This window comes from Enhydra lutris, unplaced genomic scaffold, assembly GCF_002288905.1.
Source record: "Enhydra lutris kenyoni isolate GAN:26980312 unplaced genomic scaffold, ASM228890v2 scaffoldscaffold9, whole genome shotgun sequence".
Taxonomy (NCBI): Eukaryota; Metazoa; Chordata; class Mammalia; order Carnivora; family Mustelidae; genus Enhydra; species Enhydra lutris.
Genome location: NW_019154093.1, coordinates 75,498,006 through 75,515,080, shown reverse-complemented (window position 1 = coordinate 75,515,080; position 17,075 = coordinate 75,498,006). Strand labels below are relative to the sequence as shown.

The following is a 17,075-nucleotide window of genomic DNA, read 5'->3' as shown; positions in this document are numbered from 1 at the left end:
GGACAGTGACTGTTTTTGTTCACTATTGTCACCCTAAAGTCTGACAGTATAGAAGCTCAATGAGTATCTGCTAAATAAATACAGCATGTCTACAAAAAATAACTTCATTTCACTTAAGTCTAGGGTGGAAGTAGGGTAGGACTTACTCCACTAGTATCTGAAATAATCAGTATTCCCCCACTGGAATGTAAGTTCCTTAAAAAATGAGAACAATCTTATTCTTCTTTGCATTACAATCATAGAGTGCTAAGCACATGGTAGGCAGTCAGTAAATATTTGCTTAAGTGAAAGACTCAATGAGGCACCATTGTAAGCTACACATCTGTGGTTACTGAATGAATCTTTGTCCCCTGGGGGCCAAATACTAGGCATATAAAAAATACTGCCACCTTTTCTCACTAATGACTAAAAGTCTAAGACAAGCAAATATCAATGTTCTTCTTGTATTATACTAATTAAGTTAGGGTTAGGTGGCTAACTTACCAGAGCAGACTTCCCCACGCCTCCTGAACCAAGGACCACTAGCTTGTACTCACGCATGATGTGGTCTGTTTAAATACTGACAATCTGGGGAAAAAAAAACAAAAATCTAAAGATTAATAAACTTGCCAAGAATAGCCTAAGAATGTGCAACTGTTACATGAAATATATGATGTATTTTGGTTTTTGTTTGCTTTTTCCCTTAAGGCTATTAAGGGGAACAGAGGAACACAGTAAAACCATGCAGATTCTAAGCTAAGTTTATAGAACCACTGCCAGGCATTTTAATTCATTAAAGATCACCTTTGACGAGGCATCAGTCATCCTTAGGGCCTGTTCATGTTACTTGTCAGAGTGTTTGACCAGAAAATAAGGTGATAAAACTAGTAGTTGTCTTGGGGTCCCTGCGTGGCTCAGTAGGTTAAAACTAGTAGTTGTCTTATAACTACAATCATGAACCTAATTCTTTACAAAGCTGTTGTTTAAATGACTTAACACACTTTTTTGAAAAGTTCACTCATTAGCATTAATGTATATGCTATTTTATTTACTTAAAATAACATATAGTAATTATATACTATTTTGTTCATTATACTATTATAGCTGAACCATGTAAAATGTTACTTGAAAACTATTAGGATATGAAAGGGATATTAATGAAACTGCTAAAACTCTGTAACTAGGGATTAGTAATATGCTCTATAAGGCCCAAATTGCTAGAAAGGCCAAAAAAAAAAAAAAAAAATATATATATATATATATACATATATATATATATATATTTTATTTTTTATCTCCATAGTTATCTTAAAAGCTAATATGGCAGGTAAGAATTTCCAAAGGCCATGATGGAACAAGTAAGAATGGACTTTCTATTCCACAGTAAACACCTAAAACACCAGAAAAAATACGTGAAACAACTGTTTTCAGACATCCGACAATAAGCAGTATAGGACTATGATCTCGGAGTGTTGCGACAAGATGAAGTGAGGCCTACACCTGCCGTGGCTTTATGTCTGGAGGAACTTTTCAGACTGTGGTACAGGGAAGAAGAACTCAAGCAGAGACCAAAATGTGCATCAGAGAAGAGGCAGTTAAGCACAGAAAATTCCAGAAATCTACAAAGTTCACTTGAGTCTCTGGCCAAACATTAAGCAGAACATGCAGGATGAGACTCCATGACATAAAGGCAAAGAATAAGTAGGGATCTATAAGCTGAACAATTCTAGGGTGCTGAGAAATATTGGAAATTTTGGTCAGGAAAGTTCCCCTTGTTGAAAAACAGGCAATTCTCTTGAAATCCCAGAAAATTCAGACTTCTTGAGAAGCTATGCAAGAAAGAAGAAAATGGAGTATCTTTAATGCTTAAAGAAGGGGTGCCTGAGTGGCTCAGTTGGCTAAGCATCAGACTCCCGATTTGTGTTAAGGTTGTGATCTCAGGGTCTTAAGATTGAGCCCTGTGTCGGGCTCTGTGCTCAGTGTGAAGTCTGCTTCTCCCTCTCCCTCTGCTCCACACCCCCACCCCAATGCATGCTCGTGCGTGCTCTCTCTCATAAATAAAATCTTTAAAAAAAAATGCTTAAAGAAAAAAATGGTCAATCTAGAATGCTAAATACAATGAATCTATCCTTCCAAAATGAAAGTGAAATAAAGCTTTTTTTCAGATAGAAAAGAAAGGGAGGGAGGGAGGAAAAGGAAATGAAACAAAAGAAGGAAAGAAGGGAAGAAGATGGAAAAGCTAGAAAAAAATTTCATCAGTACCATTTAAAAAAAGCAAAGGAAGTTCTTCAGGTGGAAGAAAATGCTAACAGATGGAAACTTGGATCTACATAAAGGAATGACGATTACAAAAGGAATAAAAAGTACCAGAAATGGTAAATGAGAGTAAATCTTCAAGATCTTTTTGACTACTTAAAGCAAAACTAATAATAATGTTCTACAAGGTTTTACACCACAAACAGAAGTAACAGCACAATAATAGCACAGAAAAGGAAGGGGACTGGAAGCCTGTTGCTCAAGGTTCTTACAGTGTATTTGGAGTAGTATAATATTATTTGAAGATAAACTGTTATATGCTGAAGATGCATGGTGTAAAACCCAGAGCAGCCAGTGAAAAAAGACTGATTCATCAAAAAAGCAAAAACAAAACAAACAAGCAAAAACACCCCAAAAAAACAAAAACAAACCAGCAGAAAAAATAGGAAAAAAGCAAAAAAAAGAGAAAAGAGCAGGGGAGCAGAATTAAAAGGCAACCACACCATCATATTAAATGTAAACCATCTATGTCAATATTCCAACATTTCAATTCAAAGTCAAGATAAGAAAGCAAGACCGAACCATGATGTCTTCACCAAGAAACAATTTTTTTTAATTTTTATTTTTTATAAACATATCATATATTTTTATCCCCAGGGGTACAAGGTCTGTGAATCGCCAGGTTTACACACTTCACAGCACTCACCATAGCACATACCCTCCCCAATGTCCATAACCCCACCCCCCCTCTCCCAACCCCCTCCCCCCATCAACCCTCAGTTTGTTTTGTGAGATTAAGAGTCACTAATGGTTTGTCTCCCTCCCAATCCCATCTTGTTTCATTTACTCTTCTCCTACCCCCTTAACCCCCCATGTTGCATCTCCTCTCCCTCATAACAGGGAGATCATATGATAGTTGTCTTTCTCCGATTGACTTATTTCGCTAAGCATGATACCCTCTAGTTCCATCCACGTCGTCGCAAATGGCAAGATTTCATTTCTTTGATGGCTGCAATTTTTTTTTAAAGATTTTATTTATTTATTTATTTGACAGACAGAGATCACAAGTAGGCAGAGAAGCAGGCAGAGAGAGATGGGGAAGTAGGCTCCCTGCTGAGCAGACAGCCAGATGCAGGGCTCGATCCCAGGACCCTGGGATCATGACCTGAGCTGAAGGCAGAGGCTTTAACCCACTGAGCCACCCAGGCGTTTCTTTATTTAAAGAAACAATCTTTAAATAAAGATACAAGGAAAGTTAAAAGTAATATTTGTTGGTGACAAAGTCACAGTTGCTGCTAATATCACTACTGTGATTTGTTGCCTGCATTCAAAATAGAAACAAATACCAGAGGTTAAGGAAAAATATTTTTTTTTCTATAGAAGTGTTGGGGACCCCAGATTATGAATCCCTACCTACTCCAATCAAGTTAGCATTTTGGTTAATCTAATCAAACGCAAACATTTTGGTTTCACATCTTCTTTATAACCTTTTACATTCTTTAGAGTTCACATTTGCATGGATTCTCAGGAATGGATATTGGAATTTTTCCAAATACTTTTTCTGCATCTATTAGTATTACACTGTTTCTCTTTTTTCCCCACCAATATGTCTGCTCTTTCCACTTCTATTCAACATTGTTCTAAGCTAGTTATAGTAGAGTCTATCCTATGTAAAAGGAAGAAGTAAAATTGTCTTTATTCACAGATAACATGATCCCATATGTACAATATACCAAAAAGCTACCAAACAGGTGAATATTTCAGGATAAAAGGTTAGTACAAAAAAATAATAACTATTTTATTTGTATATGCTGGCAAAGAACTGAAAAGTTAATTTAAAAAAATACAATTTAATACAAAAATACAATTTACAATAGTATCCAATAAAAAATAAAATACTTAAAAGATGAATTTAATAGAATATGTGCAAGGCTTATATACTGAAACTACAAAACATGGCTTAGAGAAATTAAGGACATAGTAATTAGAGAGACATGCCATATTATCTTAAGATATGTCCATAATATTGTTAAGATGTCAATTCCCTCCAAGCTAGGTCTACGGATTCAATGCAATCCTAATCAGAAGGTTTCTTTTTTGTAAAAATTGACAAGATGACTAACATTTTTTTGAAAATGCAAATAACTTAGTATAGAGTTCTGAAAAAGAAAAAGTGTTACACTACCTGATTTTAAGACATAAAACTACAGTAATAAAGATATTGTTATACTGTCAAAAAGGCAAATAGATCAGTGACACCAAATTAAGTCCAGAAATAAAACCACATATATATCTTCAGTTCAATTTTGATAAAGGAACTGTCATAACCATCCTTCAAGATAACCCCCCAAAGATCCTGGTCACCTGGTATTCATAACTTATACTGTTCACTCTCAGTTTTCATATATCTTGTGTAGTTTCTTCCTAAGATTGGGTGTGTGACCATACATGTCAATAGAATATAGCAGAAGTGACCATATGTGACCTCCTTTAAAAGGCACTGCAGCTTGTACCATGGTTTCTGGTATCACTCTAAGAGAAGCCACTCCCCATGTCATGAGAACATCTAACCAGCAGCCCTTCAGAGAGGCCCAATTGGGGAGGAACTGAGGACTCTTACCAACAGTTAGCACACTTTACCAAACGTGAATAAGAGCTCTTCAGAAGTATATTAGTTAAGCTTTTTTTTTTTTAAAAAGATTTTATTTACTTATTTGAGAGAGAGAGAGTGAGAGAGAGCATGAGAGGGGAGAAGGTCAGAGGGAGAAGTGCACTTCCCATGGAGCTGGGAGCCCAATGTGGGACCCGATCCTGGGACTCCAGGATCATCACCTGAGCTGAAAGCAGTCGCTTAACCAACTGAGGCCACCCAGGCACCCATTAGTCAAGCTTTTAATTCAGACGACTACAGTCTCCTGAGACCATGAGCCAGAACCTTCCGGTCAAGCCACTCCCAAAAGGCTGGTCCACAGAAACTGGCAATAAATGATGAATGTTGCTTTAAGCCCAGAAAGAGTTGTGTTAATCTGTTACATAGGAATAGACTGTTTAAGATAGGGCAAAAGTAATTCAGTATGTAAAAGACAGGTTTTTTTTTAACAACTCAAGCTAGAAGAAAAATGAATTTCAACTCTTATTTTTGTTCATAACAGCCAAAATCTAGAAACAGCCCAAGTATCCACCAAGAAATGAATGGATAAATTGTGGTATACCCAATCAAGGGACTACTACTCATTAATAAAAAAAAAAAAAGAAAAAACTACTGACATATTCAACAAGATAATGAATCCCCAAAAACCACTCAGCAAAATACACAAAAGAGCGAGCACTATATGATTCCATTTATATAATGTAACTCTAGAAAAGACAAAACTAAGTTACAGGGCCAGAAAGTTACTTGGGGCCAGTGGTTGGGCAGGGATAATGACTATAGAGGTGGTTACAGGGGTATTTCCATTTATTAAATTTTATTGAATTGTATATTTTTTGGAAGATTTTTCATTTATTTACTTGAGAGAGAGAGCACACAAGCAGGGGGTGGGCAGGGGACAGACAGAGGGAGAAGCAGACTCCCCACTGATCAAGGAGCCAGACGCGGTACTCCATCACAGGACCCTGAGAACATGACTTGCACATTTAAAATAAGTACATTTTAGGAATCCTCATGCACTGTCAGTGGGAATGAAAACTGGTGCAGTCACTCTGGAAAACAGTATGGAGGTTCTTCAAAAAAAATTAAAAACAGAATTACCATAATTCCATTACTGGGTATTTACCCAAAGAATATGAAAACACTAACTCAAAAAGATACGTGCACCCTTATGTTTAGTGCAGCATTATTTACAACAACCAAATTATGGAAGCAATCGAAGTGTCCATCAATAGCTGAATGGATACAGAAGATGTGGTATATGTAGAGAATGTAATATTAATCATAAAAAAGAATGAAATCTTGCCATTTCCAACAACATGAATGGATCTAGAAAGTATAATGCTAAGTGAAATAAGTCAGTCAGAGAAAGAGAAATACCATGTGATTTCACTCATACGTGGAATTTAAGAAAACAAAATAAATGAACAAAGGAAAAAAGACAAACCAGACTCTTAAATATAGATAACTGATGTTTCCAAGGGGAGGTGGGTGGGAGGATGGGGGAAATAGGGAAAGGAGATTAAGAGTACACTTATCAAAATAAGCACAGAATGTACAGAATTGTTGAATCATTACATTATACACCTGGAAACTAATACAGCACTGTATGTTATACTGGAATTAAAATTTAAAAATAAATAAAATTTTAAAGTTTAAGAAGGAAAAAAAGGGACATTTTATTACATGTAAATTGTAGTTCAATAGAATTAATTTAAGAAAATCCAATGGGGAAAAAAGGGAAATTTCTTAGAATACCAGTTACATATATAGTCTTATAAACTGAGTGTGTCCCCTCAGTGTGATGATATTAAGAGGTGGGGCCTTTGGGAGATAATTAGGATTGGGTGAAGATTAGATGACTGGATTAGTGCCCTTGTAAGAGTTCAAGAGCTTGCTTCTCTCACTCTCCACCAAGTAAAGATACAGACAGCTACTTAGAAGTCAGAAAGCAGGTCCTCCTCAGACCCCTGATTTTCCAGTGCTTGATCCTGGACTTTCCAGCCTCCAGAACTATGAGAAATAAGTCTGTTGTTTAAGCCACCCAGTCTATGGTAATTTGTTCCAGCAGCGTTTATTGACTAAGAAACATAGTAAGGATGAATTATAGCAGACTATCCAACAGACATGGCCACAGGTATGATCGGTGTTCTGAATGAAAAAACAATTACAAAGTATCTCCCAGGTACCAGCTCTGTATTAGGTGCAAGGGACACAAAAATGGAAAGTATGTTTCCCATCCTCCAGGAGCTCAAATTGGAGGAAAAACTAAGAATTACAACATTATGTGAACAAAGTTTTTACGGAGCAGAGATTAAAGGGTTGGGGAAGGAAGCAGAAACAGAGGAGAGAGCAGATTTAGTTTTTCAATGGAGGTTACTTAAGAACTAAATGAAAAACTGAACAGGAATGTTCCAGGTAAGGAGGTAAGGGCATGAAGCAGAGGAAACAGCTTGAAGAAATACTCTATATCATTAAATCACAAGACAGAGGGAATACCACAAAGCTGGGTGTGGCCAGAACACATGGTTTAAAAAGCAAGGTATGGAAAAATGGAGTAGGGTTCAGAGACTAGGTTATGCTTGCAAAGGCACTTACCATGTAAAAGAGTCTACAATTTATCTAGTAAGCAATGCGGGAGAAAACAGTGACTTTTTAAAAAGATTTTATGTATTTATTTGACAGAGAGAGATAGCACAAGCAGGAAGAGTAGCAGGCAAGGGAGAGGGAGAAGCAGGTTCCCCACTGAGCAGAGAGCCTGATGCAGGTCTCTCCTGGGATGGTGACCTGAGCCGAAGGCAGACACTTAATCAACTAAGCCACCCAGGAGCTCTGAAAACAGTGTTCTTTTTGTTTGTTTTTTGTTTTTTAAGTACTACAGTCAGGTATATATTCTGGAAAGACAACTGTTCACAGTATATAAAATGGACTGGAGGAGAGACCAGAGGCAGGGAGAATAGTCAGGAAGCTACTGAAATAGCTCAGGTGGAAAATGACACAGGCCTATGCAGCAGCACTAGGGCTGATTAGGGGACAGTGGTTTTCTGAAGGTAAAACTGACAGGCCTCTGTAGCTAGTTACAGATTATTATTTAGGGGAATGAAGAGGAATAAAGGTAACTCCTAAGTATCTACTCTGGGCAAATTAGGTGGCTAAAAGGAGTCTTAAAAAGAAAGTTAATCAGGGAAATATAAATCAAAACCACAATGAGATACCACCTCACACCAGTCAGAATGGCTAAAATTAACAAGTCAGGAAATGACAGATGCTGGCGAGGATGCAGAGAAAGGGGAACTCTCTTACACTGTTGGTGGGAATGCAAGCTGGTACAACCACTCTGGAAAACAGCATGGAGGTTCCTCAAAAAGTTAAAAATAGAGCTACCCTACAACCCAGGAATTGCACTACTGGGTATTTACCCTAAAGATACAAATGTAGTGATCCGAAGGGGCACGTGCACCTGAATGTTTATAGCAGCAATGTCCACAATAGCCAAACTATGGAAAGAACCTAGATGTCCATCAACAGATGAATGGATAAAGAAGAGGTGGTATATATATACAATGGAATACCATGCAGCCATCAAAAGAAATGAAATCTTGCCATTTGCGACAATGTGGATGGAACGAGAGGGAATTATGCTTAGCGAACTAAGTCAATCAGAGAAAGACAACTATCATATGATCTCCCTGATATGAGGAAGTGGAGATGCAACGTGGGGGTTTGGGGGTAGGAAAAGAGTAAGTGAAACAAGATGGGATCGGGAGGGAGACAAACCGTAAGAGACTCTTAATCTCACAAAACAAACTGAGGGTTGCCGGGGGGAGGGGGGTAGGAAGAGGGTGGTGGGGTTTTGGACACTGGGGAAGTTATGTGCTATGGTGAGAGCTGTGAAGTGTGTAAACCTGGTGATTCACAGACCTTGACCCATGGGGCTAATAATACATTATATGTTAATAAAAAAATTTAAAAAAAAAGAAAGTTAATTTTCTTGCCCAAAATTAAGTTTGAAATTCCTATGGGAAAAGTAGGTAGTATGTGGTATTTAAAACTCTTTAAGTCTGGAAGCTCAGCAGAAACCAAAGGGCTAGAGGGTACAGACTTAGGAGTTGTTGTAAGAAGTGTTAGGAGTTGAAACCACAGCAGATGAGATCAACCAAGGGGAATTTATTCAGTGAAAACAGAAGAAAGCTAAGAATCCAGCCCTGAGAAAAGACCACATTTTGCAATGTAGATGGACAGGAAACCAGAGGAAAATGTGACTTGGGAGAGATTTGTGCTGGACACTATACCTCTATCTTTATCAGGTGGTTCTCTTATTTCCACGGAAACAAAACAAAAACACACACACACCTTGATTATTAAACACGAGCATACATACACACACACACACACACAAACACACATCTTGATTATTAAACACAAGAGCGCGCACACACACACACACACACACACACACATATAGACAGATCTGTCATCTGTAACCCCGTTCTCAGGTCCCTGGTGATTCTCAGCTGGGGACCACTGTCATTTTAACAAGATGTAAATATATCATCTAATCCAAAAATGTGTATCTTTCATGAGGGAATCCTAATATAGCAAGGCTCATTTATATTCCCAAATTGCCTCTTCGGGCAATAGAATTCGGGAAAAGCACTCAGATATGGCCAAATTATTTTGGGTATTCTGCAACAACAAAATATTTGGCCCCTGTTCCTCAACTCAAGTAGTAAGATATTCAAATCTCAAAGCTATTTTTCATATATACTATATGTACAGAAAATTATTTTCTTCATAACTGACAAATACCATTGGGTCATGAATGTATACACATACAGATACATGCAAATATAAAAATAATACAGCTCAGATAAGAAAACATACACACATACAAGTACCCAATAAGGTATAATGTAGATTAATATTTTCTTTTGAAAGGAGTTAGTTCTAACTCATTACTGCCAAGTTAGAAAACCACTATGTTCTTCCAAGCAAATCCCATGCCTTTTTATGGAAATCTCTTATGCCCTGCACTCCCAACACAGCACCAGAAAATTCCTCACTCTGGTTAAGATTCCCTGACAAATAAGGAGGACAAGAATAAACATTACACTATGTTTAAATTTTAAGTCAATCTTCAGTTCCTAACATTATAGTCCAAGCTATAATATAATTTTTTCATTCTTCCTTCAAGCAAAACTACTTCTAAATTTCACAAAATAACACAATTGTCTTTATGACACAAATCAATCCCAATTTTGTTGTTTCAGTTTTTAAATATGTAAATTAATTAATTACAAGATGAATTAGTTTCTCCTACACAAGTGAACCTACAAAACAAAATTCATTTAAGGAAATTTGGTTGTGATGAGAAATTTTGGAGAAAAAAGTTTTTACATTAAGGAACACTGAAGGTAGTTTCTTAACAAGCAGTTATACTGTTGATTATACTTACAGAAGCCATGAATATTTTATTTTGTCTTAAAGAGTTATTTACACATTTTAGAGAAGGAGGAGAGACAGAGGGAGAGGGGAGGCAGACTCCCCTCTGAACTTGAAGCCCAACAGAGCACTATTTCATGACCCCAAGATCAGGACCTAAGCTGAAACCAAAAGTCAGACACTCAAACAACTAGGCCACCCAGCACCCCAGAAGCCATGAATATTTTAAAACTGATAACTGACCACACATGCTGAGGTGGTGGTTCAGTAAATACAGAAATAATGGTAAGATTTAATCTTTTAAAATAAAGAACAAAAGGGGCGCCTGGGTGGCTCAGTGGGTTAAAGTCTCTGCCTTCGGCTCAGGTCATGATCCCAGGGTCCTGGGATCAAGCCCCACATCGGGCTCTCTGCTCAACAGGGAGCCTGCTTCCTCCTCTCTGCCTGCCTCTCTGCCTACTTGTGATCTCTGTCTGTCCAATAAATAAATAAAATCTTTAAAAATAAAATAAAATAAAGAACAATGTTCTTCATAATATATCATAATAGAAATTCAACTTTTTAAAGTTTATTTATTTATTTGACAGAGAGAGAGAGATCGATCACAAGTAGGCAGAGAGCCAGGCAGAAAAGTGTGGGGGAGGCAGGCTCCCTGCTGAGCAGAGAGCCAGATATGGGGCTAGATCCCAGGACCCTGATTCAACATTTTTTGTCACATGAAATCATATTATTATCTCATTGCAAGAATCTCTTCCTTGACACTTTCTTCTCTTGTTCTTCTCAAGATTAGCACTTTGGGGGTAGGATGTATATAAAGTGATCAGACATCACATCCTTGCAAATGAAGTTTATAAATTAGTCTTCACAGTCTAAAACAAGGCACATTCTGCCCAACAGCATTCCTACCCCTTCCCATAATGAAAGGAGATAAGTTCTTATACAGGTCAACAGGGATTCTCAAGAAGAACAATCACAGATTTGAGGAAAACAATTTGACAGAAGCAATGAATTCAACAAACAGAAGAACAAAACCCAAAAAAACAGTTAAGAGGACCTATAAAGCACTGTAAAATAAATTAATATCCCTAAAGAAATGTATGAAGTTATCAAGTCTATGCAAAAGATACACTAGAAATTTAGAAAATAAAATATATGATCACCAGAAAAGAAATCAGTGTATGGGGTGAAGTGAAAAATGGATATAGCTGAAAAGCAAGTCAGTGAAGCAATATACTGAACCTACCTGAAGAGTGCAGAACAAAAGGACAGAGAGATGGAAAGGTATGAAAGAAGGATAAATCTCAGCTACCTGACAGGACATCTAGAAACAGAAAAATTGAAGAAATAATAGAAATAGAATAGAAATAATAGAAAAAGTAAAAATAATAGAAAAATAAACAAATAACAGAAAGACATTTCCCAAGGTAAACTAAGAAAATTAGTAATCTTCAGATTTAAAGTGCTCAATGAATGCCACACATAATAACAACAACAAAAGATATTCACGACTGGACATATAGGAGCTGAAATTTCAAACCACTGAAAGTAAAGACAAAAATCCTAAAAAGCTTCTAGAGAGAAAAATACATTCCCCTCCCTTTGAATATGGGTAAGATTTTTTTTTTAATTTTAAATTCAATTAATTAACATAGTGTATTATTAGTTTCAAATGCAGAGTTCAGTGATTCATTGGTTGCGTATTAACACCCAGTGTTCATGACATCAGGGGCAGATTTATTAAACATAATATAGCAGAAGTGATGTTGTCCGACTTCTGATGCTAGAAAAGGTGGCCAGAACCTCCTCCTGGGTCTCTCTTTTGGGAGCCATGCCATGGGGCCCAGAGCTGTCAGAATGCCCTGAAGCCACCACTTTGGAGAGACCAATGGGAGAGAGAGAATTATGTGAGAAGCCCTCACAGTTTCAGTACCCACAGATCTGTGAATAAAGAAGATTTTAAGATCACAGACAGCCACCATCTGACTGCAACACCTTGAGAAACCTTAGGCCAGATCCACCCAGCTGAGCCACTCCTTACTTCCACTCTAGAAAATTTATGGGTGATAATACATGGTTACTGCTTTAAGCCACTATAGTTTGGAATGGTTTAATAACTAAATATAGCAGGAAGAAAATAAAATATAAAGGAACAAAGAACAGATGGAAAAAGTGAAAATAAATGGAAAGATGTCAGACGATGCAAATGTATCAGTAATTACATTAATAAATATTCAATAGGGAAGAAAATTAAAACATAAGGCAAAATAGATAATGTAAAAGTGACACAACTAAAGGTAAAACTAGAGAAATGCACAGCCATGATTAGATTTTAACACACCTTTCAGCAACTGACAGAAAAGGAAGATAAAATCAGTAATAATACATATAAGATTTGACCAAATAATGAATCAACTTAACCCGAGTCATATATATATAGAACACTATACCTAACAACTGCAAATGACACATTTTTTCTTTCTTTCTTTTTTTTTCTTTAAAGATTTTGTTTATTTATTTGACAGAGAGATCACAAGCAGGCAGTGATGCAGGCAGAGAGAGGCAGAAGCAGGCTCCTGCTAAGCACAGAGCCCCATATGGGGCTCAATCCCAGGACTCTGAGACCACAACCTGAGCCGAAGGCAGAGGCTTAATCCACTGAGCCACCCAGGTGCCCCGACACATGTTTTCAAGTGTACGTGGATCATTTATTTTTATTTTTTAATTTTTCAAAAAGGCTTATTTATTTTAGAGACAGATAGAGAGTGCATGCATCCCTAAGCAGCAGGAGGGGCAGAAGGAAAGGGAGAGAATCCTCAAGCAGCCTCCCTGCTGAGTCCGGAAGCAGGGCTCAATCCAGGACCCTGAGATCATGACCTGAGCCGAAACCAAGAGTGAAATGCTTAACCAACTGAGCCACCCAGGCACCCCATATTTTTTATTTTTAATTTTCCTAAGATTTTATTTTTAAGTAGTCTCCACACCCAATGTGGGGCTCCAACTTATAACCCCAAGATCAAGAGTCACACACTCTACCATCTGAGCCAGCCAGGTGTCCCTGGACCATTTACTAGTAAGGCCATGCTGGGCTCAACTAATTTCAAAGAACTGAAATCACACAGAGTATTCTAACCATAATGCAATCAAACTATAAATCAATACAAAAATATAACTACATAAACACAGAATATTTGTAAGTTAAATACAATTCTAAATAATACACTGGTCAAGGAAGAAATCAAGATGGAAAGTAAGCAATTAGAACTAAATGACAAAAAAAACATATCAAAACTTACTTAGGTATGCCAACAAAAAAAGGGAAAATGATTCAAGAAAAGGTATAAGAATAAGAAATCATGCCAAACAGATAAATCAGTAAAAATTGTGGCTAGAAATCTAATTATTGCTGTAAAACAAGTACAAAAACTTGGAAATAAAACTCTATGATTATCTCCACATTGGTTTGAGAGGAGTTAGGAAGGAAAGTAAAGGCATGTTGAAGTTTTTCCCTTACTTAAGGGGAAAAAATAAAAGATACCAAATCACTTTACACATCGAAAAAATGTAAATCTAGACAGGTGAAAAATGCAATGTAAACAATGAGATTACATATAATTTAAAAATCACTAGAGGAAAAACAGGCAAAAAAAATTGACCAATTCAACCAAGAGTTAGAAAATGAAAAATAAACAACAGGAAAGGTAAACAAAGGATAACAGGAATAAGACAAAACAGATTAGTAGTCCTGATACAATAAAAAGAAGTCCTAAATCCTAAGTCTGCAAACCACAAATGATAAAAGCTTATTTTATGAAGTCTAGGATGACAAATATAAAAGACTTGCTAAACCATACACTTAACTGCCATGTAGTAAATCTTATGACATGTACAAATAGCTGGTGTTGTCTTTTCTTGTTTTAAATAGTGAAGTCAGTATTCAACAACAGATACCTGAAATATAGTAGGTGTTTCTTTTCTGGAAATTCAGTGTAAAAATATCTCTAGATATGGTCATCTAAGCCCTTTGAACTTCACCTTCACAAAATAGTCCATTCCATTTCTGGGTAACCTAATCGTTACAATGTTCTTTACACCGCTCTATTTCTTTGTAGTGGACACTTACTGGGTCTGTCCTCTGATGCTAAACAGAATAAAAAGAATTCCTCTTTGTAAGTCTATATCCCTCAAATATTTGAAGACAGTTATTCCACTCCCCCCCCCATATCCTCTTTTTCAATAAGCAGTCCAGTAGGACTTTTTCAAATGGTAAAGTTCCAAATTCTATAATCATTTTAGTCTCTTCTGCAAAAGCTTTAATTCTTACTCTTTCTTAAAAGTAGTATGTGCTAATTAGTACCATTAGCAGGCATTACTAAAAGAGCTTAAAATTAAAAAAAAAAAAAGCAGTCACTGTATCCTCTTTAACTTACAACAGCTATTTCAAACTTCTAGCTTTAGTGTTCTCTTCCATATTTCTTTTCTTTTTTTAAAATGATTTATTTGAGAGAGAAAAAGCGCATGACTGAGTCGGGAGGTGGTGGTGGTGGTGCTGTGCAGCAGAGGGAGAAAATCTCAAGCAGACTCCCTACTGAGTGAGGAGGCCACCATGGGGCTCAACCTCAGGAACCATGAGATCATGACCTAAGCCAAAATCACAAGTTGGAGGCATAACCAACTGAGCCACCCAGGCGCCCCAGTAACACTTTAAAAAAAAAAAAAACAAACAATTTTAAGAACACAAGGCTTCTACAGTTTCTTACGTTCTTGCATTTCCTTACTGAGTGACACTTCCCCATTTTTTCATATATTAGAAAGGGAGACAAATTCTACTGTTTTAAAAGAAGTTCATCTGTCAATTATCCCCAAGCAAATCTCTACCAAAATTTTAATACTGTACGATTTAAGTTTGACTGAGGCAATCATCCCATTCACTGCACCCTTGAAATTTTCCAAAAATTCAAGTGAAGGATTAAAATATTTAATCCAAACCTCTTATTCAGGAAAGCAAATTTGACAAGTGTCTTAAAAAGCTTAATATACTCTTATGACAATGCATGCAATAATCTATCATTTGAAATTATTCCTTAAACAAAAAGTTACTTAGGTACACTTTTTTATAATAATCCTATAGCATCTGTGGTTGTGGCTCCTTTTTCATTCTTATTGTTTATGTCTGTTTTTTGGGTTTTGTTTTATTTTGTTTTTTGATTGATCTTACCAGGTTTGTCTTTTTCTGGGAATCAACTTTGGCTTTGTTGATCCTTTACTATAAGCGTGTTTTTTTATTTCTTTAATATCGGCTTTTATGTCTACTTCTTCATTCTGTTCTTTTTCCAATTTAGCTTGGATGCTTGGCTCTTTAATTTTCAGCCTTTCTTCTTTTCTAATTAATATCTCAAACCCTCCATCAGGGATCATTTTCCTTCTACCTAAAGTATGCCTTTTTGAAGTTGTCTTAGATGTTCTATTGGTAGTAAAGTCTCTCACTTATTATTAACTGAAAACTTTATACTACCTATACTCTTAAAGATATTAACTACAGATCTTTTAAAAACAATCTGTTTTCTCTCTCTGGCTATTTTTAAGATCACTCATTGTGTGCAAATTATATTTTTATTTATCCTTTATTTGACTTCTTGAATTTGTGTCTTTTTGCAGTTTTAGAAATTCTCAATCATAATCTCCTCAAACATTCTTTCTATTTCATTTTTCTTCATATCTAGATTCTACTTAGATTTGTTAGATTTTCTCATGCTCCTCTTATATTAGTTAGGACACAGACTAGGCTACTGTAATAAGAGACCCTACTGTAATAAGAGGGCTTAAACAAAATTCAAGTTTCTTCCCTCTCTCGGATGACAGTCAGAAGGGATATAGTCCAGGGGGCAGCTTAGCAGTCAGAGAGCTAAGTTCTTACATCTCATTGCTCTGTTGTCCTTGGAATACTGCCCTCTTCCACAAGCTAAAAATAGTTCACTACCATGTACACATTCCAGTCCACAGGAAGGAAAAGGTATATCTCTTTCCTTTTATAGGCATAACCTATAAGGTTAAAACCTAGGCATGCACACCTTCCATTTCCATCTAAAACTGCCCAAACCCTATCATGTAGTCAAACTTCACTATCAGAAAGGCAGTGAAGTAGAAGCTGTAGTGGCACAGCAAAGCATCCAACCAATCCATCATTACTTAGAGATAGTAATTAAAGAAAACTAGAAATTTCTATTTCTCTTTTCTTCTCTTACCTACCTCCCTCCCGTCTCTTTATTATGGTTAATTTACTTTTCAGATTGTCTCCAACTTCACTAATTCTCTAAGCTTATCTGTTGTTAAAGCTATCCATTAAGCCTACCATTTTTTAAAATGTATATTATTTCTAGAAATCTCCCCCTCCCTTTATCTACTAGTAATTTTTTGCAATCTCATTCTCATAAGCAATACAGGGAAATGTTTAAAGCCTGAACTCAGGTTCCATATTGCCTGGCTAGAATTCTGCTCTACCTACTACTGACCTGACTACATTTTTTTTCTCCTAAACACTGGATACTGGAAATGCCTCTCATTAAGAAAGGAAGGGAGAATATCACGGTACTCAAAAATATGCCATTCTCTGTGTCTTTGGGTGCTGATATACGCTGTGGAATCCAGGAGTTATAAAAAAAAAAAAAAAAAAGGCGAATGCCCTTTGTTTTAACAACAGCATAAATCATCCAAAAAATGCATCAAAGGGAAACTCTTTTTACAGGTATGA

At 36.5% G+C, this 17,075-nt stretch overlaps 1 protein-coding gene across 3 annotated transcripts in view; it reads right to left on the bottom strand.

Annotated features, from left to right (window-relative positions):
* Window positions 1–17,075, bottom strand: part of LOC111143648 (RAP1A, member of RAS oncogene family) — a 78,416-nt gene that overhangs the window by 20,514 nt on the left and 40,827 nt on the right. Inside the window, exon 3 of one of the 3 annotated variants that reach the window (XM_022497467.1) lies at window positions 484–567. In XM_022497467.1, coding sequence (XP_022353175.1) covers window positions 484–540 — 57 coding nt within the window. In that variant the 5' untranslated portion in view covers window positions 541–567. Of the gene's footprint in view, window positions 1–483; window positions 568–17,075 lie in introns of those variants that run through there. The other 2 variants (XM_022497469.1, XM_022497470.1) reach the window with 2 other exon arrangements.